Source organism: Cricetulus griseus, chromosome 5, assembly GCF_003668045.3.
Source record: "Cricetulus griseus strain 17A/GY chromosome 5, alternate assembly CriGri-PICRH-1.0, whole genome shotgun sequence".
In the NCBI taxonomy this organism is placed as follows: Eukaryota; Metazoa; Chordata; class Mammalia; order Rodentia; family Cricetidae; genus Cricetulus; species Cricetulus griseus.
In genome coordinates this window covers 86,693,393-86,720,253 of record NC_048598.1, presented here as the reverse complement: position 1 = coordinate 86,720,253, position 26,861 = coordinate 86,693,393, and the positions used below count along the sequence as shown (strand labels likewise).

Sequence of the window (26,861 nt, the reverse complement as noted above, 5' to 3'; positions counted from 1 at the left end):
TAATTCCTCCTCTAAACTGTGATTTCATTATAGATTTCATACATATGCATACACACGCAATTTGCTCCCTCTGTTTACATTAGAAATTCATAAAAAGTCACACAAAGTTACCAATTTAAAAGGCAAAGAAAAAGACCCAAAGAAGTATAGCCACTAATTTATTCGTATGATGGTCCAGTCTGTATTAACGTCATAATCTGGAGACAGGAAATTAATTAATATAGGACTTGGAAGATTCTATTTTTACAAATACAATGTGTAGTCTGAATGTCTTTCAGAACATCAGAAAAAAAACCTTCTTTAAAGAGAACTAAACGTGAAGCTATAGAGAAGAAAACGTAGCTGGAGAGATGGCTCAGTGGTTAAGAATATATAAAATAAAAAACTTAAGGGTTGAATAGATACTTCTGCAGTAAATAGCACTTGCTACCCTTGCCTGAAGGATCCAGGTTCAATTCCCACTACTCACATGGCTGCTCCACAACCACCTGTAACTCTAGTTCCAGGGGATACAGTGCCCTCTTTTGGCCTCTATGGGCACCTGCCCTTACATGCACACGCCTACACACAGACACATATACAGATGCATAATTTAAAACAAAATAAATTCTTCTTAAGGGCTGGAGAGGTTAAGAGCACTACCTGTTCTTCCAAAGGTTCGGAGTTCAATTCCCAGCAGCCACATGGTGGCTCACAACCATCTATAATGAGATCTGGTACCCTCTTCTGGCCCACAGGCATACATGCAGGCAGAACACATAAATAAATAATCTAAAAAGTCCTTCTTAAAAATTAATATTACACAGAATTAGTGTTGCTACTTTTCTGTTGCTATTATAAAATACCATGGCCAAAAGTGACTTATGGGAGAGTTTATTTTGGCTTACAGTGCTGGTGGGATAAGAGTCCATCATGGCAGGAGGCATGGCGCCAGAAGTAGAAAGCTGAGAGATCACATCTTCAACCACAAGCACAAAACAGAGAGTGAACTGGACACGGGATGAGGCTAAACAGCCTCAAAGCTGGCCCCAGTAACATACTCGATCCTGGGAACCACATGTTCAAATATGGAGCATATGGGAGACATTTCTCATTGAAACTACAAGAGTGTAACATTTAATTTTAAAAAGTAAGTTTCATTTTCAGGAAATGAACTTGCATTTAGAGCGCGAGCACGCGCGCGCGCGCGCGCGCACACACACACACACACACACACACACACACACACACACACACACACACACAATTGCCCTAGCACCCCTATGAAGAACAAGGGGACAACTTGTGAGAGTTGGTCCTCTCCTCCCACCATGTGGATTTCAGGGATTGAACTCAGGAAATAAGGTTTGGTGGCAAGTACCTTTACTGGCTGGGATTTTTCTACAGTTATGTTGCTTTGGAGACAGGGCCTCCTGTAGCCCAGGCCCAGCTGGGTCACTATGTGACCAAGAATGACCTTGAACCCTAGATCTTCCTTCCTCTACTGAGTGCTGGAAGACAGGCATGTATAACTGTTGCCTTTAACTTTTTAAAACTCTTCAATCTTATGGTTTACCATTTCTCATTAGTAATCTGTCCTTGGCTCCCCAATCTTTTTATCAATCATAAACTTAATTCTCCAAAATTTTGCACAAGTCTTTTGGCATATTAAAGAATGCACAACTGATACACTGCTTTGGATAAATTAGAATATTTCATTTAAGTGAAATGAGAGACATCTAAGTATATCCGTGAACAGACTTGGAACTCCAGGGTTGATTCTCATTCTCAATTTTAAGTCCTTCCACACTTCACACTGGCATAAAAGTATTTTTATATCGCTTTAAAAAAAACAGCCTTTTAAATTCTAAGCACATACACAACTGATGTTTGCTCTCAAGAAGCCATCTTAAAACAGCAATAAGATGAAAAGTTGTTTTCCAAAAGACTGAGTCGCTGAGGTTTCTAAATGTTTAATCATCATAGTAACTCCCCTAACATTGTTTATGTGACCCCACTTAAAGATGCAACACACCTACCTAAAAGACAAATATATATGTTGTTGGTCAGATATATGGCAATATTGCAGCTTAATTTTTTTTTAAGTCTCAATCTCAGTCATGGAAGAATTGCTACTGTGTCAAAATAATTTGAAGTGACTAAGGATTGATTCAAAGGGGTAAAAAGAAAAAAAAAAAAACACGACTTACTTCAGGCTGGACGGGATGGTAACTTCAGGTCAGAATTATTCGACATTACCCATCACCATCCTTTAATTTGTGGTGAACATGTTTCTCTTCTACTTCTTAATGGGATTTAAAACTACTTGCAACCTTAAAATCAAGCCAGCTGGCACTGAAAGCAGATTGATTCGGGTCCCAATTTATTCAGTAGTAATTCAATGGTTGGGCTAAATAAGTCCTGGGGAAGCTGTATTCAGTCCAAGTCTTGAGGTACATCCAAGCAATTCAGTGAGCTATTTTAGGATATATATATATTTCAATTTCTCATCTTCTCCCTCCCACTCTTTCTTCCTTTCTAGTTTTCTATCCCAATTATTATGTTTATCTCCTTTTCTCATTAGATACTATTTTCCACAAAATTCAGAAACTGCCTTCTGGTCCATCTCAGCATGTCCAAATTGGTTATGTGACACCGGGTTAGTAGACATGGGAACTGCTATGGAATCGTATATTTACTGGGTGCTGGGTACCATCGTAGACACTGTTCTAAGGCTCTGCTACAGCATGGAGAAGCCTACTGCTCTAAGCTTCCTTTAAGGAAAGAATCCCAGGTATTAAACAAGAAAGTAACCACAAGTATTAAATGTAATTAAATAGGACCACCCATCTAAAGAACCAAAAAAAAAAAAAAAGATACAGCAAATTAAACATCCTGAGCCGGCTATGTGCTTGAAAAATGGGTTTGTTTGTTTGTTTGTTTGTTTGTTTGTTTGTTTAACTTTAATAACTATGGTTTAATTATGAAAATCTGGAAATAAACAATGAATCAGTATCATTTATTTTGACACTCATTTTTGTCAAAATTTAGTCAAGAGTAACATCTTCCAAACCGGTTTCCTCTATCTTTTGGGCATCTATCTACCACTCAGAGTACCTTCCTTATTTTATGACATATGATGCCCAGTCCTGGAGTTAGCCATTTCTTCAAAGGGTTCTTCTGGTTCCTTTTTTTTTAAGGATATTAAGCCAATATCCCAGTACTAGTGGGACTAAGACCCAATGTCCGGTAGTGTATTCACCACAAAGAGACCAAGACCCAATACCCAGCAGTAGTGTATTCGACACAAAGAGACCAAGACAGTGATAGGAAATATTCCATTATCATCCCCTTTATCAATCAATCTACCTGTCCACCTGTCTATCTAAAGTGGCATATTGGCATCTTCATTTCCAACCCAACATTCCAGGGTTTATGTAAGCCTTCCCCCATCTATATATAACTGTCTTGATTGACACTGAAACACATGACTCCCTTTATCCTCGATGCATTCATTTATTTACTGGATCACCCAATTTCTTCATACATAACAAACTTCCCTAGGGCAAAACAGAAAACTAAGCCCTGAATATGCAGGCCTGCCCCTGTCAGTTTCTGCCCATAGTCAAGTCTAAACTGTGTTCCAATAAAACAGAAAGGAAGGAATGCTAGTGAGAAAGTGGGGGGGGGGTGATACACAGCACTTGCTTAGACTGTGAGAAGTCTCCAGGCCATCAGTTGGATCCCCAGCACGAGGAAAAAAAAAATTTTAAAGTTCACCATGGATACGCCACTCATACCTGCCCTCACCCCTACTGCCAATTAAGCACTGCCTGGATGTAGGAAAGGAGGAAATGAGCCAGACTCTAGCTTACTCTGAACTTTGTATGAGTGTTGGCTTTCCTTACCTGTCAGGGGAAAGTATCAACTCTCAAATGAAAAACTTCAACCTAGTCTTTGTTGTAACGATAATTTCTAAACGTGATAACACTGTATTAAATATAAATATACTTAAAATTGGATTCTGCCCCTTAAGTCTACCATGAAACATGGGTAACTAACTCTTGAAATTGCTCGACACTGTTACCTTATAGCTTCAGGACATAGAGAAATCCGGCTGGAACTGAGCTAGAAGGGTCCTCCCTGCTGAATAACTGGGCAAGGTGCTTAGCAGGCTGATGATGGCTGACAAAAATCATCACTACAGTCACCCAGCTGCAGGCTACCATAACGGCCTGCCTGACAAGAGGTGCAGCAGTGGCGTGGCTCTTAAGCGGTTAACTGTGAGTGGCTAACCTTGATGGTCAACTTGACTATGTCTGGAACCAACTAAAACCCAAGATTCTAGGAAAGCCTGGGAGGGACGTTCCTGTTCAGATTATTAAATGTGGAAAACCCCACCCTAAATCTGGGTCACACCCTCTAGTGTCAGCCCACATTTAAAAAAATGACATGAAGGAAGGAAGATTTTGATTTTTATCTGCTCGCCCTCTCACTCTTGCTAGCAAGATCATCTATCCAGTTACTGAGGCATCCCTTCACCTGTGTTAGAACCTACTTCTCTGGGAGTCTAATAGACTAGAATCCTCTAGGACCCTAGCACCTGACTGGAACTGCTGAGACATCCAGCCTTGTAGACTGAACAACTACTGGACTCTTGACCTTTCCGTTATAAGATTGTCATTTTTGGTCTCCCCTGACCACACCACAACCTGTAAGTTGGTCTAACAAATTACACACAGACAGACAAGACACACACACACACACACACACACACACACACACACACACACACACACACAGAGAGAGAGAGAGAGAGAGACAGAGAGACAGAGAGAGACAGAGACAGAGACAGAGACAGAGAGACAGAGACAGAGACAGAGACAGAGACAGAGTTCTGTTCCTTTAGAAAATTACTAATACAGTAATCAACTACTTTCTGATTGGATTCGTGAGTTCTACAGGCAAGAACTCATGTCTGATACTATAAAACCTGGTCAAGAACCATTGACTAGAAGATTATAGGATGTAGGAGCTTCAAACACTGGGTTTTGTTTGTTTGTTTGTTTGTTACTACATGGACGTGCTTCAAACTACCTTCTAAATATTGACATCTATCCTATGGGTTAGTGCTTCTCTGAGATGTCATCAGAAAAGATTATTTTTGCAATGGATGATGATTAATAAAAAGCCAAGTCATTTTTTCTAATCTTCAACCAGTAATTTCTACTCAAAGCTTGTGAATGGCCACAATTTCCAGGAGCATGAATTCTGAATTCTGAAGGGAAATCATGATTTAATTCATCACTTGGTTCACTATGCATATCTGTTTCTCTTGAAATTTTTAGCAAAGAGTTTTATTATCACAGATGAACTGACACTTGCTTTGCAAATATTTTATTTTTACACTTGAAAAATACTTATTTACATTTTCCCCAAAGCAACATTATTTGGAAAATCAAACAATACAAAATTAATAAATGAGAATGCAATTTTTCTTTTACATTATCTTTTCAGGTGCCACTGTTTTGAAATAACTCATAATATATATATATATATATATATATATATGTACTTTCACTGATTTTCCATATTTATACCTTCTTTTTATGAAAATAAAATTACATCACACACATTACTCAACTTATTTAACAATAATGTTATGTGTCTCTCCAGAATACAACATCAATTCAATTCATGCTTTTAATTGCTACTTAATAATCCATTGATATGGATATACCACAATTTAGTCCCATTGGTGATGGAAGTAAAGCAATCTGTTTCCAGTTATTTTCCTTACTAATACAAGTAATACTACAATTAGCATCTGTATATGTTATGTACTGAGGGACAGATGCCAGAAAGTGGGACTGCTGGGCTAACAGAATGAAAGTGATAGCTACATCCTGTATTTGGGAAAATATTTTAGAATATACAAAAATAACCAGGATAGAAAATAATGAACCCTAATTTACTTATCATTCAGTTTAACAGCTGCCAATCTTCAATACTCCCCTTTTCCTCCTATTTTGGAAATTTAAACACATCTCATTTTAGTTCTGTCTCTATTAATGCCTCTAAAAATTGATCAAAGTCCTTTTTGGAACACTAGTTATGTAGTAACTGTCTTCGTTTATATGCTCTTAATAGTTCATACAGAAACTTTCTTAAAGGCACCCATAATACTCACTTCCACCTCCCACTAAGCTCTTTGCAATAGGGAAACAGAATCAACGCATCCAAAACAGTAGGAAAAAAAAAAAAAGACCAGGAAAAAAAATCATCCTAAAAGCATAAAAACCTCGAGGAGGAACAATACAGAGCAGGCACAGAGGTATATTAAGTGACAGAGGCAACAAAGAGAAGAAAAGAGGAACATTAAGTAGATTTTTAAAAGCTAGCATTAGCAGGTAGGAAATGTACTTAAGGGATTGCTGGTGGTCTGAGTGGAAAATTTAAGCAATTCATGAGGAATAGGTCATGCCTTTTGAATGTATGTTAGAACCAGTGCCTTAAAATACACTGCACTGATCAAAACCTAGATGGATAGCCACTTAGTGCTCTTCCAACAAGAGATATTGGAGGGAGAATATCACCAAAATGTAAGAAAACGACAATTATTTCTTTTTAAATATGTGTAAACTGCCACTTGAGGAGTGTACAGTGTATGTAATGTACACATACATGCATAAGTGATACAAATAACCATGTGTTCCTGGAAAAAGGGACGCTATGAAATGAAACTTCAAATTCACTAGAGGCAGGGGAGAGAGGGGGAACTGGATTAGTATGTAAAAAATAAATTCACTAGAGACAAAGACTATTTAGAGGAATTATAAAGTAAACTATCATATATGGACATGTTAGAGATACGGCAAAGAACCATCGCCTGTCACTTCTGGCCTATTTAATTTCAAGTAAGGGGTTTACAGTCTGAGTGATTTACTAATGATTACAACATATTTTGATGAATTTTAATTTATTGACATTTGCTTACTTATTTTGCATGTATGTCTCTATGGGTGCACGCCCCGGTGCATGTGAGGAGGTCAGAGGACAACTTGCTAGAGTCCCTCCTTCTGCCACGTGGGCTCTGGGGACTGATGTTAGGTCATGAGGGCCTGTACTCTCTCACCCATCTGACCAGCTCCTATGTCAAGGAATTTTAAATCTTAGAAGGTCTACAGTGGACAGAAAACTGGTGACTTCTACTCAGCAGGGGAAGAAAAAGCATCACAGAGGAGGTGAATGACACTTGAAATCTTGAGAGCTACAGAATTTAGCAACAAGAAACAATTTCTAAAACCTGTACAAGGCTTTGTTAATGTGTTGAAATTGCAAGTATTTTTTCCTAATATAGACTTGATGAGAATACTATGTAGTTTACATAAAAGTAAATTTCAAGTGCCCACTACACTGCCAACAGTGTTCAGAACACCAGGAAGGAGACTACCAGGTCCCACAGGAGAATTAATGGGTTTCATTTAAAACAAAAGGCGGGAAAGAGAAAGATTAAAATAGCATTCAGCTTATTAATTTCTAGAAAATATGGTGAATTGTTGTACAGTTCTGAAGAGGAAGTCATTGAAAATTCGATCATTTTATATCCAACCAAAATATCATCAAGCCTCAAAAAAAAAAAAACTGCCTCCCCTGCTTTCTCACAAAGCTGCTGAAATGTGTAAATGCACAAGATGACAGAGTAAACATAAGAGGATAATTCATGATTATTACCCAACAAGAAAGAAATGTAATGAATCCTGAGAAGACAGTAAAGGAATTCAAGACAAAAGGTTTACAGCAGACTTAGAGACCATTGTCCAATGGCTCCAAGAAAAACTTCAGAACTGATGGTGAGATTAATGCTCTACGTGGAGCTATTTTAATGGAAAATGTATTAGGCATCAAAAACATACAAATAAGATCATGCCCTATGATAATATATGCATGTCATTTAAGTTCTTACTGTCTGTCATTAGAGTAAATTAAACCATTTGGCCAGTATTGGTAGGGTGAACTCTTCACTGATGAAGCAATGTGATTATTTTACATTGTTTTTTTAAAAGATGTTTGCTGGTGAGATTAAAAACATAGTTCACAGAAATCATCCAAGTACCTGGATGTACCAAACACTGAAACTGATCCAGATATTAACACAGTAGTTTCTTCAACATATGTAGAAAGAATGTTTTATTCCTTTGTAGAAGTTCAGTCAAAGTTGAGAGGTCATTTGAGAATTGAAAATGCAGGACAGCACATAAGAGGTACTTAACAAACATTTGTTGAGATTGCTCTTTCTTTTCCAATCTATAAATAAGATAAGAAAAGGTAAGTGAAGATCAAGTTAACTATTTGATCAGGTATATATGAAATATTTATATATGCATATTCACATATATGTAGACATGCACACACATATACTCACCAATACTTAAATTTTCTTTTGTTGTTCTTCTGTGGTTCTATGTTACTTTTCAATTTTATTTTAAAAATATATTTCACAAATTTAGCTCAACCAAACAAGTCTTAAAACACATGTTTTCTTTAACATACTTGGCTGTTGAGAAGTATTTATAAGAATATTAGCTTAGATTTATATTAAATAGAATAATATAAATATTTGCTGGTAGTGCTTACTATTTTCAGATGATTTTGGAGAAATATTTTCAAAAGGATTAGGTATTAACCTGCTGAGTTTTAAAGGTATCACCAAAATTACTTGCAAATATTTTATTTCATTGACGTTAATAAGTAAAATAATTAATGAAAGTTACTACTCTTAGGAAGATAATTAAGTAAGCTGAAAAGTACACAAAATAAATGTGTCTTAAATGCTTCCAAATCTACAAAGGATAATGTGGTTGTAAACGCAAATGTCCACTGGTTAGGGGAAGAGTAAAATCAAAACCGTGGTCTCTCCAGTGAGTGTCATGTATGTGAGCTCAGACTCAGTGACACTGGATTATATGCTCTCTCCAAAAAAAAATCCTGGAAACCTACAGCATATGAATTCTCCCTACTTTAACATGTTGGTTATAATTCTTTGATTATTGATTTAGTTATACAAAAGTATTTATATATTCTAAATTCAGTTTCTATTCATTTAGGGGACTATACTGTATTTTCTATAAAATTTAGACCTAAGTGCTGGGCGTTGGTGGCGCACGCCTTTAATCCCAGCACTCAGGAGGCAGAGGCAGGTGGATCTCTGTGAGTTCGAGACCAGCCTGGTCTACAAGAGCTAGTTCCAGGATAGCTTCCAAAAGCCACAGAAAAACCCTGTCTCGAAAAAACCAATAAAAAAAAATTTAGACCTAAACATACCTATTATATAGAAGAATAAATCAAATACAAAAAGAATGTACAGGATGAATGGATTTATTTAAATATGACTAGAGATTTAGACAAACCAATAAATACTAAATACCCCTTGGGCCAGATCCTAGTCAAAGTACTACAGTGAGATAAAGAGGTATTCCTAGATATACATAATAAATTCAATCTAATGTTTCTTCCCCTGGCTTCTAAGCACACACAGAAAATTAACCATCCAACATGGGCCCTCTTTAGAAGGAAAAGAGGGAGCTCATGGACCCCAGACTGATAGCTGGGAAACCAGCATAGGACCAACCCAGACCCCCTGAACGTGGGTATCAGTTAGAAGGCCTGGTCAGTCTATGGGGCCTCTGGTAGTGGATCAGTAATTTTCCCTAGTATATGAATGGACTTTGGAAGCCCACTCCACATAGAGGGATATTCTCTCAGCCTAGACACACAGGGGAGGGCCTAGGCCCTGCTCCAAATGATATGACAGACGTTGAAGATCCCCCATGGAAGGCCTCACCCTCCCTGGGGAGCAGAAAAGGGATGGGATAGGGGCTTGGTGGGGGCAGGGGAGGAGGGGAGGGAGAGGAAACTGGGATTTACTTATAAAACAATACTGTTTCTAATTTAAATAAAAAAGGAAGAAAAAAAGGAGGCACTGCTAATATACTGAGCACAATTACAACACTGATAGATGAACATGGCTGTGTGATCAGCCTTCTCTGTCCTCCTCACTCCAGTCAGTCCACCCCAGGCTCCACATCCTCCGTGACAGCTTCCCTTGGCAGGTTTGTCCCATGTTTTACAGTAGAAAATCAGAGGGAAAAGCAAGTGAAATGGAAGAACTGGAATTGTCGAGGCTTCTCTGTGTGGTCACTGTATATTTAGTAAGCACAGATAGCAATGGCAGCAATATGGGATGGCAGGAGGCAGAAGACAAAAAGAGAACTTGTCATGGCCTTTGTGCTACCTAATAAAGAAAAGTAAAATCCACAAGTTCCTTGACAATCTCTTCACTGAACCGACACCCTCTGCGATCAAACTACAGGCTTTACAAACACTGCATAACCTCCCTGCAATCAAGGAGGCTGAATTTTATTTTTGGAGAAAAATAAAAACTATATATAGCTTACAAATACAGTACATAGGTGAGTTCTAAATTGCAAATTACAAATCTGTAGGATATAAAAACAGGAAGCTCAAAATGAGTAATATGAATCAAGGCCTTCCTTCTCTCTATACACTTCTCATTATTCTAATTTCTCTTTTAAAGGAAATTTTGCATTTCTTAGTTGTATACATAATGACTATCCACCAACCCTGCAGTATGTTCTAAAAAAAATATTCAAATAAAAACAACAAAGTTCAAGATTAAGCAAAATACCATCGGTCTCTGTTCTGAGTCTGAGTTTCATGACACCTTCCAGTCAAAAATTAAGTCATGGCAACTGTCAGAGATTCCGAGAAATGGCAATGACACAAAAACCTGGCCTTCAACCTCCTAGAAGGACAAAGGCTTCCAATACATCATGTATTTACTGCCTACAGGGGTCATTCCAACTACTCCAGCATACTCAGACAAACAGATGAGGATGAGCATTCGGACCGTCTACAATATGCATAATTCATCCACATTTTCAGACTCATGCACAGACAGGATGATTTGAATCTGTTCTTCATTCCTTCCCACCTCCCCAGGACCCAACTCAAATATTCAGATTAAAGGTTGGGAGTGGAGGGGAGAAAGTGAGGCACATATAACACAAACAATCAATGCATTCAACCATTAACTGCTCTCTTCACATCAAGAATTCATAACACAGTACAATGCATCCGGACCATACAAATGTCCATATATCTACAACAATGCTCTGTGCAAAGGCTGACCGTGACCAAAATAACTTTGCTGAAGACATGGGTATTCTTTCAGTTGAGCTGTCTGTGTGCTGCTTATGTATACATTTGAAAATATCACTATGGTCCTAGGCTTGAGGAATGCCTTGGAGGAAAGGCGATGTCAGACCACAAATCACCATCACTGTTGTGTTATGATCACAAGGAGCAGCACTTCTCAGGAAAAAGAATTAGATAAAACAAAGGGGACATCTGGGTGAAGACTGTTCAAAGAAACGGCACACTCTTTCCTTACTGGCCTCACTCCCAAAATCCCCTTTCCATTAGAATGTCAACTACATCTCAGAAACCCCGGAGAGCCTATTTTCCAGTGACCTTTAGCCAGGCTCCTGGGAGACAATCCAACCCCTCACATGCTTTTCCCTTGGCCAAAGTTATTTTTTATCTCTCAAGTTAGCACTTGTGGTTTTCAGTTCTCTCGGTGAACTTTAAAATCCATTTCTCACCATTGAGGGAGATGAAACCTTCAAGGAATACAGTAGACGGGTTCTAAATTCCTGGGTGGTCACTCACTAAACCTTTAAGCAACTGGCCTTATTCTATGTACCTCCCCCCACCCCTTAAGAAATTAAGTTTATCCATTGGGGTAATATTTACAAAGGAGCTGATAAACACCATGTGGGAATAAAAAAATTCAAAGGATGCTGTTTAAAAGAAGAGGAAGAAAGGAATACTATTCAGCATTTGCTGGGGAGAGTGTGACCCGCCTGGCATATCCTGACACGGAGCATGATGGACACTTAAAGCAGACATACGACAGTCACAGGTGACCTTTCCAGGCCCGACACACTGATGACAGCACATCCAGGCTTCACTGCAGTCGGTTCCATTTTCAAAGAGGAACCTACCAGCTCCTTGTCTCAAATGAAAATGTAAAAACTACGTTTTAAAGAGACATCTAAATTCTTCCAACTCCCTGGCATTTCAAATGAAAATGTACGACATGCATTTGAAAAGAGACATCTTCTAAATGTTCCTTGCCGGGTGACTCCTAATATCACATGTGAAGCCTTCTGCATGGCTTGGGCTGTATTTACCCAACACTGAGCCCCACCCCACCCCCCAAAAAAAAGCATGCTCCCCCAACTATTGTACTGGGAGCCGGATGGTGAAACACCCACCCCACCTAGTGCAACCTAATCTTTTCTAATGGCATGCAACCAAAGACTATATGAATCATGATTCTTAAAAGGGCCAGGAGCCAAGACTGGTGCCACTACTGCATACCACCGGCTTCCCTTTGAAGTCCTTCACATTTCACGGCTGCTGCCTACCCATACATCCTAAACAGAGAAAATTTTAAGGATTCATTTTCCAAAAGAATTTGCAAAGTTTGCCCCAAACTCATCACTGATTGACTATAATCCTTAATGCTCCCCAGCCCTAATGTAAGGATATTTGATTCATTTGATTTTTTAGTTCTTGAAAATGTATTGGGTGACACTGGCATCTGACACACTGTGAGTCCCTCAGAAAGAAGCACTATTGAACAACAAAGAACTTTCTGGTTTTTCGACTGGTAAAATGCATTGTTTTATTATTCCTTAACAATTTGAGATTTGTATCACAGCTTTCAAAGATAAATTCTCCACTTGGAAGATAGAGAATACTTTTTAAAATTAATTTATTTTTATTTTATGTGCACTGGCATTTTGCCATGGATGTCCGGGTCCCCTGGAACTGAAGTTACAGACAGTTGCGAGCTGCCATGTGGGTGCTGGGAATTGAACCGGTCCTCTAGAAGAGCAATCAGTGCTCTTAATCTCTGGGCCATCTCTTCAACCCCATAAAGAATACTTTTAAAAATGAAAGCAATGTTTTTTCATAGTTGTAAAAGTAATATATAGCATAAAATTCTAACAATCCTGGAAAGTATAATGAAGAAAATGCACATTACTCAAAATCCCAGCAAAGCACTGAGCACTGAAACACAGCTCCATACGTCATCATGGTTGTTCACACACTTTGCAGGTGTAGGTATTTTACAGAAATAAGGCCACATTTGGGCTAGGAGATGCCTCCCAAGCATGAGAACATGAGCTTGACTACAGAACCCACATTAAAATGGCAGGAGTGGTGGTCCATATTTATGATCTTACCACTGAAGAGGAGACAGGAGGCTCACTCCCTAACCGGCTAGTCTAGTCTAACTGGTGAGCTCCGAGCCAATGAGAGACACTGTCTCAGAAGAGGTGGATGGTTTTCCTGAGGGTGAGGATGACATCCAAAATTAGTCCTCTGTCTTTCTCTGCTTGCTTTGTCTCTCTCCCTGTCTGTCTCTCTGTTTGTCTCTGTCTCCCTGTCTCTCTCTTACTCTCCCCCCCACGCCAGTGCGTGTGTACCCAAACACACAAACTGCACACACACACACATATAAGTAAATAAATAAACCACATTTAATGTATTGATTTTTTTTTAAAGTTCTACTTATTTTTATGACTGTTTTGTCTGAACACCAGAAGAGGGCATCAAATTCCATGGGACTATAGTTAAAGACAGTGTGAGCTGTCATGTGGGTGCTGGGAATTGCACTCAGGACCTCTGGAAGAGCAGACAGTGCTCTTAACTGCTGAGCCATCTCCCCAGCCTCCACTGTACTGAATTTTAACTCAACATAGTTTACAGATAGTCCATAGCTATATAGTACCTAAAATTAGATATCTACATTCATTGTGCTGCAGTGTGTCCTTTTACTTACAGCTTTATGTGGTAGTTTCGTTATTTTTCAGAAAGGAAATAGTGAAAAACTAGATATATAAATTGCTAAACTGCCAGACTGCTTCTGTAACGGCAAACCATTGCTTGCTGGTTTGCAGCTGGCCTTTGTTCTGCTGCAGACCCTGACAACACTCTCTAGAGAATACCTTTTGTCAACATATACGCCATGCCAGCATCAACATATATGCCACTGGCCAGCATATACTGATGCCAGCACATCATTTGCATTCCAACTTCTCAATGCTGCCCCCTGCCCCAGGACAGGGTTTCCCTGTGTACCCCTGGCTGTCCTGGGACTCACTCTGTAGACCAGTCTGGCCTTGAACTCACAGAGATCCGACTGCCTCTGCCTCCCAAGTGCTGGGATTAAGGGTGTGCGCCACCACTACCCAGATTATTGATGCTGCTTTTTAAATGAAGGGTCCTCAAACTTTTAGTCAACCTATTTATTAATCTTTAAATCCCAGGATTGGGATTACATTTAGAAGTGAATCCTTGTCTCAATATAACAAAGGTATTCATCTGAAATACACGGGAATGTCAGTTTCCAATTAAGCATTTTATCCAATTTAAATTTATTCTGATATGGAATAAAGGAAGGAGTTGACTTTGTTATTTTTAAATTCCTGGTTAAGTGTTTTCAGAGGTATTCATTTAAAGAAATGAATCCTTTCCTGTTACTGATATTCCATCTTGGTCACATGAGTCCCTGATCTGAGGTCTGTGAGAATCCTCTCCTTTATTCTGAAATGTTGATTTGTAGCATTGACACATGGATGCCATACTGTTTTAGTTATGATCATTCAACATTGTGTTTGCACATCACAAAGTCATGTGAAATCTTCAGACAGGAAAATTACTTACTACTACCTTGCATTACTTTTTAATAATCAAAGAACTTAGAAAGTTCAAGAATGAAGCAGATGATACCAACACTACTAATAAAAAATACAGTATCTAGCCGGGCGTTGGTGGCACACACCTTTAATCCCAATACTCGGGAGGCAGAGGTAGTCGGATCTCTGTGAGTTCAAGGCCAGCCTGGTGTACAGAGCGAGTTCCAGGACAACCTCCAAAGCAATACAGAGAAACCTTGTCTTGAAAAACCAAAAACCAAACCAAAACAAAACAAAACAAAACAAAAAAACAAAAAAAACAGTATTTATAATCACATAGACCTTAACATCTGATATGTTCATCATAATACAAAGTAGTGTTTCTTAGGAGTAAGAGTTTTGTCAAAGACTCCCTAGCCAATGACTGGCACGTCAAAATCTTAATTTCACATATACTTCCCATAATGACACTTATTTTAAAATAGAACAGTGAGTGACCTATAAAAGCCCAAATTTTCTCACTTCTTGATTAATCTGCTTTACTAAAACATATGTACATGTGTACACAGAAATATAAGTCATGGAAGGATATAGTTCACAAGACATATATGTAAATAGGTATATGATGGCCATGTAATTCATACAGGAATTATGTGTGTTTGCATATTGCTTATATGGAGAATGATCCACAATAGCTATGCCCTCAATTTGGAATGGGTGAGTGTATTGGGTATACAGCAAGCAGAAATAAGAGAATAAACCAGCTGAGACAGCAGCCCTTCCTCCACAGCAGACACTATCACCCAGCAGAAACTGACCGGGGAAGGCCCAGGGAAACAATCAGCTGCAGTTTCCCACTGAGCTTTTTATCTTCCCATTGATGAGTCTCCCGTGCTAAACTCTGGCCTCTGGTTTGCACTGCAGGCAGCTTATATTATGGGATAGGCAGCTCTATTGGAAACAGTTCACATTCTAGCTCCTCTCACTGGCACAGTGTTACCTCTTGGGCTGTTCTGCTCTTCTCTTCCCTCTCAGAGTCAGGGATCCAGTACATCCCAGGACAAGGGGCTTGGTTTGAAGCAGTCAACCCCACACATGACAATTTACCAATATCATGTACATTATGCGTGGATGCTCTGTAATCTGTTATAGGCAGACAATGCTTGCTTATGTCATATATTCATTTATATCTCTGTTGATGTCATGTATGTAAACACCTGTGCAAACCCTAACTTTGAAGGAGAAAATATTTTTAAATTCAACCTGGCATTCTGAAGCATTGGTAATCCTGCAAAGACTTACACACTCTATATAACAAAATAATAATGTAACAGGAAAACTAAAAATTTAGACTGTATTTCCATAATGTTCCCTTTAGTTTCTTAAAGGTAGGTAAAAATGAATACATAAAAATCTTAATAGGAATCTTTCCTCTGGTAATAGTTGATTACTAGTCAAAAGGGATCAGTTTTAGGCACATCCTAAAACAGATCCTGCCACACAAGTATAAAGAATGCACGAAAGGGCTAGAGATGTATGCATTAAAGGTTCAGGTGTGCCCTGGGAGGAAGGGGGGTCTACAAACATGTTCAGGAAGCCAGGAGACTTCTACCAATCACAGAGTACTCTCCTAGCCCAAGAAGAAGAGGAGGAAAAAATGAAAGAACAGTAGAAGGGCTTTTACTATACATTCTCCAAAATGAAGCTGCAACATTTTTAGTTGTTGCAAAAATTCTGACTGACAGGAAAATATTGCAATCATATATAACAACTATTGACTTATATGCATTACATATACTATACATGTGATAATATGCATATTATATATAAAAGTCTACACTTATTTCTGAATTATTCCTGAATTCTCATTATTTCTATATTCCTAGTTAATTAGTGTTGTTATTAAATTCTATATATTACTTACATGTATATATGTTATGTGAACATGTAATAAGTAGTATGAGAAATATTAATTCATCTGATCAGGCTATCAAAAGATAGTATACTTTAAAAATATGCAAGTGAACCTGGTGGTGACCATGGTGCACGCCTTTAACCCCAGCACTCGGGAGGCAGAGGCAGGCAGATCTCTGTGAGTTCGAGGCCAGCCTGGTCTACAGAGTGAGTGCCAGGATGGCCTGAACTACAAAGAAAGTCTCTGCCTCAAAAAAATAAATCATTTCAGTAGAAGAAAGAGACAAGTTTAGAGAAACAGAATGGTGGGGCTTCTCTGATGAGAGGTCGGGGACTGGCAGGAAAGAAAGAAGATTCTGCCTGCAGGCAAACAGAAGCAGGGACTTGGAGGCAATGCTCCCTGACAGATCCTCTGCTAGCCAGGTATCTGAATGAAATGCGGAAGCAGCCCTCACTGGCCATGAAGACCAGTGCTACAGTTTTCTCTTGCTAAAAGCATGGGTCAGTACTGAGCAAATGCTCCCTGCAGAGCAGGTTGGGTGTCTCACGAAGGATGTTCTGGAGCAGTGGGAACCAAAGAATGAAACAGCCTGTCTTTATGGAGCTTAACTACCATAGTCCTCTTTCCATGAACGCAAGAGGAAATACACGAAGACAATGCTGGGGTCCTACAGCAGTAAGTCAGGATGCAGAAATGATTCACTCTGCATGACACCTTTGTTTCTTTCTGGAACTAAATGTCAAACCTAGGTACTTACGAATGGTAGGCCCACACTCTACCACTAAGCCATGCACATCCAGCTCACCAAATCCATTTAATTTCCTCTTGTATCATTGAATAAAAGTCAATTAGTGAAAATGTATCTCAAGATTATAAACCATTTTAAGGTTGGATTCTACAAACAAAGCATAAATAACAAAAGCAAGTACAAAAAATTTTCTTTTCCAATATATCAGGAAACAAAAAAATAGATATTTCAATTGTTTCCCAAAATTGGGAGGATTTTTCCATATCATTTGGGGTATTCTGGAAATAATATTCATTTTATCTCTAAAAGCATCCGATGAGCATATCCATTAACTTATTTTTAAGTCTGAGATAAATGGCTCTACTGAATGATGAGTTTGCTGTATTCACTGGGCATACACATCATATTTCATGACTCTAAAACATTTTAATTGTTTTTCTGTTATTTTGTAATATTGACCTGAAGAACCTAAGTAACTGTGCCCACCATTGCTACCATTAAAAGCTTCTTCCCTCACTGTAACCAGCCCTTGGCATGCTTCCACACTGGTGCTATAGGAACTGGTATCCCTGTGCATAACTTCAAGGCCCTATCAGGGTTAAAAGATCAGAGCTACTCCTCTATTTAAAGCTAGAAATACAAAAACTGACATCTCAAACAAAAATAAAATAAATCCAAAGATAAGGAACGCTTTTTTATATCAACGATTGACAAATGCATTACATATATCAGAAATAAATCAATGAACTTATAGAAACACATCTTCAAATGTTCACACAGTGAAAGCTTAGTTATTATTTGTGATGCGCTAATTACACTGTGATCTAAAACAGAATTGTGCTTGCGGCGCCCTCTGCTGGGCTTTCTGCTCACAAACTCAACCCAGCAAATCAAATCAAATCAAACTTATGTATCAAGTGAAAAATTACTTTGTTGTCCATGAACACTTCATGATGAAGATTACATGAAAGCTGTATTTACTTTGCGGAAATGAGATTTTACCTATTTATCCGTTAAGTGGGCGTTCAATAGATGTTTCTCTTAATGAGGAAATACAGAGTCACATCAATTATAGATGCGGATGTGACATGGACGCAGACACGGAGCAAAGTAGCAGCAGAGAAGAGGGGCAGGGAGAAAGGTGGAGGGGAAGGATGAGGAGCAATGTGGTCGGCATACATCACGCTAACATGTCACATGAGGACTGGGAGATGACTCCGTGGAGGAAGCACTTGCTGCACGCTCACAAGGAGCTCGGTTCATTTCCCCAGAACCCATGTAGATGGCAGGTGGACCTGCTGGCCCATCTCTAAGTCCAGTGCTAGCACTCAGGAGGACCCCTAGAGTAAGCTACGTAGCTAGGCTGGCAACATGGACAAGCTCCAGGTTCCGTTAAGAAACCTTGCTTCAGTGACTAGGTGAACAACAGTGGGAAGCTCCTGACCCCAACCTCAGGTCTCCACATGCATATACACAGACAGCCACTCCCACAAACACACATACACACACACCACATATCACACAGGCACTTGCATGCCAAAAAAAAAAAAAGTTACATACAAAAGAAGTCTTAATATACCTTGTTTTTGTTACTATATCTGTCACTTGACATTATTTTCAGGTTCCTAAGACTATTATGACAAAACATTTTAATAAGCTATTTTGCTTTTTATCTTATTTTTCTGGCTTTTTAGTTCAATCAAAATAGTTCATTTTAAAACATCAAAATAACACTTAGTGTCTCTTTTCAACTTAAATTTATCTTAAATTAATCCTCAACAACCTAAATTGTACATACTTATAAACAAGTTTGAAAAGGTACCAACACCAGGAGAAATAAACTAATAAATAAATAGCTTCCACTACTATCAACTGTGAGAAATAGAGTGATCTACGGTGTCTGGATATGTAGTCTGTAAAATGAATATGTAGTCTTTAAAATGAATACGGAGCCTTTAAAAGGAATAAAATATACGTTCACAGAGACCAAATCGCTTAAGGTGAATTTCTGTGTTAGGATTCAATTGTAGATGTGCCTCACTCGTTCTGAAGTTTTCTACCAAACAACAGACGGCAGAAAGAAACCACCCTCAACACACAATGTCTCCATTTATCAGTGCAACAACATGAGGTGTGGTGATGAAGAAAACAGTGACTGAAGAAGAATAAGACATCACTCACATGAGAAATAATAACCTAGACCATTGGGAAACTATTTTTATTGTATGTAGTGCTGCCAGCTAGTGGCCCTATTTCATACTGAGTCAGGCAAACAATACTTCACATTCCAGGATCATGTTCTAAACCTGTGTGTGCACAAGGCAGACTTAAGGATATGTAACATTACTCCAGGATAAAGAAGTACTCCAGTATACCACCATACCATCCCAGGACCAGTCCTTGCCTAGCTCCTGACAAAATGACAAGATACACCTAAGTTAGAATTCACTAACAGCCAATACATATAAACTAAGAGGTGTTATTATCGGTGCAAAAGAAACCAACTTTGCTTTAAATATTTTAGGGTACTTTTAGAACACTTATAGACTCCTCAGTGACAAAATATAACTTTCCTATACAAGCAAGAGCTAGCCAAAATGTAGACATAGAATAAAATTAATATCTATTATTACACATTACTCAATTCAAATCCATCCATTTGATAAAACAAATTAGCAGAATTTATCATTTAAGTGTAGATAAAACAAATTAGCAGAATTTATCACTTAAGTGTAGAGATAATGCTTCCTCTGAGGAAAAATTTTCATTGTTTTCAAATTTGAAATGGTCGTATTTTACTATGTTGATTCATTATTTCTGTAAGTATCCTATGCAACAAGCTCTTATCATTTAACTGTGACGTGAGTGATATATTCTTATCTGACTTCTTTCATTATGAGGCATTATTTTAGAATTGCTTAAGTGAAGTTCTCAGCAGAGAAATAGATCACCAATTAATTAGGGGCTTAGACAAACATTATAAATATATCCTATAATGTTATATAAATGAAACCTTGAGTTTTAAGTACAATAACATCAAGAAAAACTAAGAATAAGGGACCCAAAAGGCAGCAAAGGCAAAAGAAGACCAACAACTGGACTCACAAGAAAAGTCCCAATGGAAACAAAAACAAGAGGAACAATGCTGCAGAGTTCAGACTTCTTTCTGATCTATATTGTCACATATACAAAAACAGTTTGTAAAAACTGCCACACCCCATTGAGTATGCCTCTCCTACGAGGCATATGTTACAGCTAACAGCACCAAGGCTTTCTAGTATGTATGTATACGTATGTACACACACGTAAGAATATATGCATATATGTGTGTGTGCACATATACATATAAGTATATACACACAGTAAGTATAATAACAAGCAGTAGGGAAAAGCTAAAAGTTGCATTTTGGAGCACTGGATATATTTTACAGTTAGCATTGAACTTACAAACATTTCCTGTATTGTCGAAGCTGGTGAGAATGTCTTCAACATTCAAAGGTCCACTATTATGCCTGCAAAGAAACAGAGCATTTTATTTAACCTTTCTGAAACAATGGTCTTTCTAATTCTTTTTAAATCTGAGAGCAAATTGTGACATACCCGATACTAATGAACCCTACCATGTTATAGTTTTAAAGTAAGCTCAAATCATAGTCTTCAGAGTATTTGATGCAATTCCATGTCCTGATTATAATCAAGATCTTAAGGTAATACAGTTTTTTAAATCACTGTTTAACAGAAAATAATTTATAGTAACATACAAGCAAGTCCTTAAAGACAATTTAAAAAAAAAAAGAAACACATTACACAGAGAATTTTAGAATACAAGAAAGAAAAAGCAAGTTACACCCAGAACCACCCTCGATAACCCAGCAAGTTCTTCGGAAGCAGTCAGTGCACAGATTTGAAAACCGTCAGAGGGAACCAACCAGTCAGTCTCCAGGTCTTCACAGCCCACTATGGGCAGTTCAAACCATTAGCAGGCAAAATGGACTCACAGCATTTACTTCTACTCTGTTAGCTCCCATCTCTCTTCACTCAGCCCTCCAAATACTGCATTTTATTACTGAGATGTTAGTAAGGAAACCAACCAGCAAGAGTTTGAGTTAGAGCACCACAATCTTCTAGAATTATAGCTACTTTCGGGTGTTTTGATTGTTTATAGTATAATCATCACTGGAAAGCATCTCACCAATACTACTATAACTTTGGCAGTAAAACTTAGTATAAATGGGGTGTAGAATATGTGTGTATAAATGTATATAAAATTATGTATATCAATATATATTCATTTGCTAGAATATATATGACTATTGATATATATTGATATATATGCTAGAATATATATGACTATTGATATATACATATATCAAAAGAATATTAATCTAGCCGGGCATTGGTGGCACACGCCTTTAATCCCAGCACTCTGGAGGCAGAGGCAGGTGGATCTCTGTGAGTTCGAGACCAGCCTGGTCTACAAGAGCTAGTTCCAGGACAGCCTCCAAAAGCCACAGAGAAACCCTGTCTCGAAAACCCCCCCCCACAAAAAAATAATGTTATTACTCTTTCAAGAAAAAAGCTTTTATTTCTGTCAGATATCCTTTCTCTGACAGAATGATTGAGATTACATAAAGTCGTCTGCAATCCAAGTAGACACTCAGCTCAAAGTTATCATAATCCAAAGAAACGAAGTCATCAACCACAAATCAAAGCTTCCTTACCATATTATGATTCTATATCACCCCTGTGAACATGTGAGTCACTAACATTACTAAAAATTATTAAAAAAAAAATGAACCTTTAACATCTAAGATGCAGGATGGGACATGACACAGCACAGAACTCCTCATGTTCCAAAACATTCGAGCAATATGATTCCTTTGAAGATAGCAAAACATCAAAATCCTAACACGCAGAGATAATCAGTTAATATTTTGGTACACATTCTTCAAATCTGTCCTCTATACTTCGATAAGATTGTTCTGCAATTCATGTGTTTTATAATGTATTACAAACATTATAAAACAGTTTCAACATCCAGTCATCTCCTGTGACATAATCTTAATGACTGTTCAGAAGTTCAAAGAGCAATTGTGAATGGCCCCGTCTGCACCACAGTTACCCAACACAGACTTCATGTTGGATTTTATCATTGCACCAAGTGTGGAGCTATTACACATATTACTGTGGTGGGAATAATTATAGATTATCATCAAGCTTTCTGATAAGTTCCTTTTTAAAAAATTCCTTTTTAAAAATGCCAGGCAGTGGTGGCACACACCTTTAATCCCAGCACTTGGGAGGCAGAGACAGGTGGATCTCTGTGAGTTCAAGTCCAGCCTGGTCTACAGAGTGAGTTCTAGGACAGCTAGGGCTACACAGAGAAACCCTATTTGAAAAAAAAAAAAAAATCCAAAAACAACAACCAAAAAAAGGCCAGTAACCCAGCATTAGGAAACTAAGATTCAAGGCCCTTTTTGGCTACAAGGAGAAGCTGAATCCAGCCTGGGCTAAAGACCCTGTCTCAAAAGGAAAAAAAAGAAAGAAAAAGAAAGAGAAGTAAAGAAAAAAATCCTAAAAACAGAATTACTGAATTTCTTTATGACCTAATCCCCCTCCCCTCCTCTACTTTCCCTTTCCTTTTCCTTTTTTCCCCATCCCAGTGACCAGCACAATTAGGACAGAGTATTTGAAAGTGAATCTGAGATGAAGCCGGAGGATGTTGCCTGTGATGACTTGAATGAAAATGGCCCCCATAGGCCCTTAGGGAAGTGGTACCATTAGGAGGTGTGACCTTGTTGAAGTGGGTGTGGCCTTGTTGGAAGAAATTTATCGTTTCAGATGCCTAGCGTCACCCTTTCCTGCTGCCTGCTGATGCTGATGTAGAATGTAGAACTCTCTCCCGCACCATGTCTGCCTGCGTGCCACCATGCTTCTCACCACGTTGACTGTTAGGGTCCGGGAGAAGTCCACAGGAGACCACCAGTCACGTATGCAATCAGCAAGGACGTTTATTAAAATTCCAACATGTTGGGGTGGCATGTAGGGAGACTACGGGGAGGGGAGGTTAGCCTGGGGCTGATTGGTGGGTTTAAACAAAAAGTTTACGGGTTGCAACAGGATTGGTTGTGCGCTCAGTGGTTAGGGGCTTTTCAGCTGCAGTGTGGGAGACACTATCTTTAGTTCTCTTAAACTTGCACAAGGCTGTGGGCTGCCCTCTGATTGGTTGCCCCTGGGTTGCAGCATTCCCAAGAACTGTTTGCTCGGCTCCAGCTGGGTCCAGTGAACTAAGGCTCAGTTTCTGGGAGGGCTGCTAGCAGGGCCTGTCATGGCCCCTTACCTGGTGGAGGTTGCCTGGCCTCTGTTGTGTGTAGGTAGAAATACATCTGAGGCCAGGATGTTTCTGTAAAGGAGCAACTGCAACAAAAAGGGGAGACACTGCAGCGCCCCTCATGTTAGCCTCTGATCTGGTAAGTAAATTAGATAAACAAGAGGATGAGATGAAGGTGTTGACTTTCTGCTTCTTTAGGGGGAAGGAGGGGCGGTTTCGAGACAGGGTTTCTCTGTAGCTTTGGAGCCTGTCCTGGAACTCACTCTGTAGACCAGGCTGGTCTGGAACCTCAGAGATCCTCCTGCCTCTCTGCCTCCTGAGTGCTGGGATTAAAGGCATGCACCACCACCGCCCGGCTGGAACTAGTATTATTGGGGGAACTAGGAACATACCTCTGTTTGCTAGGCCAGACAGAACTGTGTTCAAAGAAGAACTAAGGAAAAAGTTGATTCGAGAAAGACCTCAAGATGGTATGGTAGAATCTTTATGATAAAGTCGGAGACACTTTGGCAGATCTCGGTGACTTAGACCAGCAGGTAACAAGTGTCTGTAAAGTGAGAGTGCAACCTAGAGGGGACAGAAAAATAGTAAAATGGAGCAAGAGGCCTGTCTGGGTCACCCAAGGACAAATGTGACTAGACTTGTGGAGAGCTGGTCTGTGCTTTTTAAGTCTCTGGAAAGCCTTAAAGTCTGACCAGCAGTCCGCCGAAGAGTTAAAAGAAACAGAAGACAGGAAGACAGAGTGGTGCCCACAGAACCTTCTATGGAAGGAGGAGGTGTCCAGGGTGGAAGCTGCCTAAAATTCTCCTCGGATGGGGTGGCCAAGCTTGCCTACAGCTGAAGGCCATACATGACACCAGAGACTTCATGTTAAGCTATGGATTTACTGCCCCCTCCCCTCAACTAATGTTCGAAATACTTGAGCTTTGGTGGATACTGGCATGCCTCAATTCATGGCCATCCCCAGAAGTGTCCTGTGAGGCTAAAGGAGAGAATGAGAGCACTGGCACTGTGCTGAGGCAGAAACAAAGCACAAAAAGGAACTGCTGTTAGCCAGAAATTCTTCATGAGGCACTTCTGGTCACTACGATCAGGATGATGTGGACAGCTCAGCTGAGGGAAGGGTCACATGACCTCTGAAAAGGGCAGAATGGTTAGTTTCCATTTCCAGGAAGGGGTTGATTCCCACTTGGGTCAATCGTCCATCTTGGTGTCTTGGGTGACTCCATTTTGGGTCAAACTAATAGTCCCTATCTCGGGTGAGTAGAAGTGTGTATGGCATTTCCCCAGGAAAGGTTTTGTCATATGACAGAGCAGAGTACAAAAATGGTGGGCATGTTATATAATGTTAAATGTCTCAAGTCAGGAGCTGGGATAGCAGAAGTAAAATGCCTACCTTAACGGTTCACACTATGCTAAGTCACTACTGCAACTTTCTGAGTATGAGGGTGGAGAAACAGGAAACCAAATCTCACAATTCTACTTATAAAAACGTGAACAATTAGCCAGGTGGTGGTGGTGCACACCTTTAATTTCAGGACTCAGGAGGCAGAGGCAGGCTGATCTCTAAGTTAGAGGCCAGCCTGGTCTACAGAGTGTGTTCCAGAACAGCTAGGACTGTTACACAGAGAAACCCTGTCTCAAAAAGCCAAAATAAATAAAATTCCCTCAAAATAACTGGTAGAGGGGATACTCAGTGTTCTCATCACAAACAAATGCCTGATGTCTGAGGTGCTGGCTAAGCTAAGCACCCTGGCCTGACCAGTTACACACTGCATAAGGATAAGGATATGAAAGCACCCAACTGACCTACATAAATATGCACAATTATTTATTAATTTTGAGTGAAGAAAAAAACTTTATAACTTAAGAACCAAAATTAAACAATCTAATTTACAATGGATCAAACGTTTGAATGCAAAGAAGATAATATAAATACATAAAAGATGCCTAGCATCTTTCATTTTAAAGATGGGAAATGGACATCAAAACCAGAGCAAGGTATCATTTCACATCTTTTAGACATGACTTTTTATCGAAAAAAAAAAAAAAAATGGGGCTGGAGTGGTGGCTCAGTGGTCAAGAGCAGTGGATGCTTTTCCAGAAGATCCCGGTCCAATTCCCAGTACCCGGTACATGGTGCCTCACAACCATTTGTAGTCCCAGGGGATCCAATACCCTCTTCTGGCCTCTGTGGGCACTGGGCATACATGTAGTGCACAAGACATACATGCAGACAAACCATCCATACACAAATTAATTACTAAAACAACAACAAAAAAAAAAAACAAGTGCAGACAAACATGAAGAAAATTTTGAATTCCCATTCAATTCCTAGTAAGAATGTTAAAAAGCCACTATGAAAAAGGGTTTGGCCATGCCACAAAATGCTAAAAGTGTAGCAACTACGTTTTCTAGACATTTCATTCCCAGCTACATGCCAAGAGATTAAAAGAATATGTTCATAGATGCACACAAAGTACACATGAAAAGCCACAGTAGCATTACATTTAACAGTCAAAAAATAGAAACAACTCAAATTGTCCATTAGCTCATGAGTGAGTATGAAAGTGCATTATTAACCATATAGTGTCATAGTAATTCTCCACAGACACAGAAAAATTAATAACTTTCTGAAACATGGTAGAATTTGGATAAATATTAAAAAACTAACTAGTATACTAAGTGAAAAGGGCCAGACATAAAGCCTACATATTGTAGTATTCCACTTATATGAAATGTTTAGAACAAATCTCCAAAAGTAAGAAGCAAATCAGAGGCTGCCAGATATTAGGGGAAAAGAAGCTGCTAACAATGGGTATTTTCTTAATTTTGGGATTAATGACAGGGTTGCATAAGACACACACACACACACACACACACACACACACACACACACACACACACTGAATATACTAAGAAGGGACAAAAAAAAAACTGCACTAAAACTCCCCTTTTTTTTTTTTCTTGGTGTTTTGAGACAGGGTTTCTCTAAGTGGCTTTGAAGCCTGTCCTGGAACTCCATCAGTAGACCAGGTTGGCCTCAAACTCACAGAGCTCCATCTGTCTCTGCCTCCCAAGTGCTGGGATTAAAGG

At 39.0% G+C, this 26,861-nt stretch overlaps 1 protein-coding gene across 8 annotated transcripts in view; it reads right to left on the bottom strand.

Moving 5' to 3' along the window:
* The window catches only part of Camkmt (calmodulin-lysine N-methyltransferase), a 365,650-nt gene that overhangs the window by 329,708 nt on the left and 9,081 nt on the right, over window positions 1-26,861 (bottom strand). For all 8 annotated transcript variants that reach the window (XM_027417958.2, XM_027417963.2, XM_027417961.2 and 5 more), the window contains exon 3: window positions 20,882-20,946. In XM_027417958.2, coding sequence (XP_027273759.1) covers window positions 20,882-20,946 — 65 coding nt within the window. The remainder of the gene's footprint in view (window positions 1-20,881; window positions 20,947-26,861) is intronic.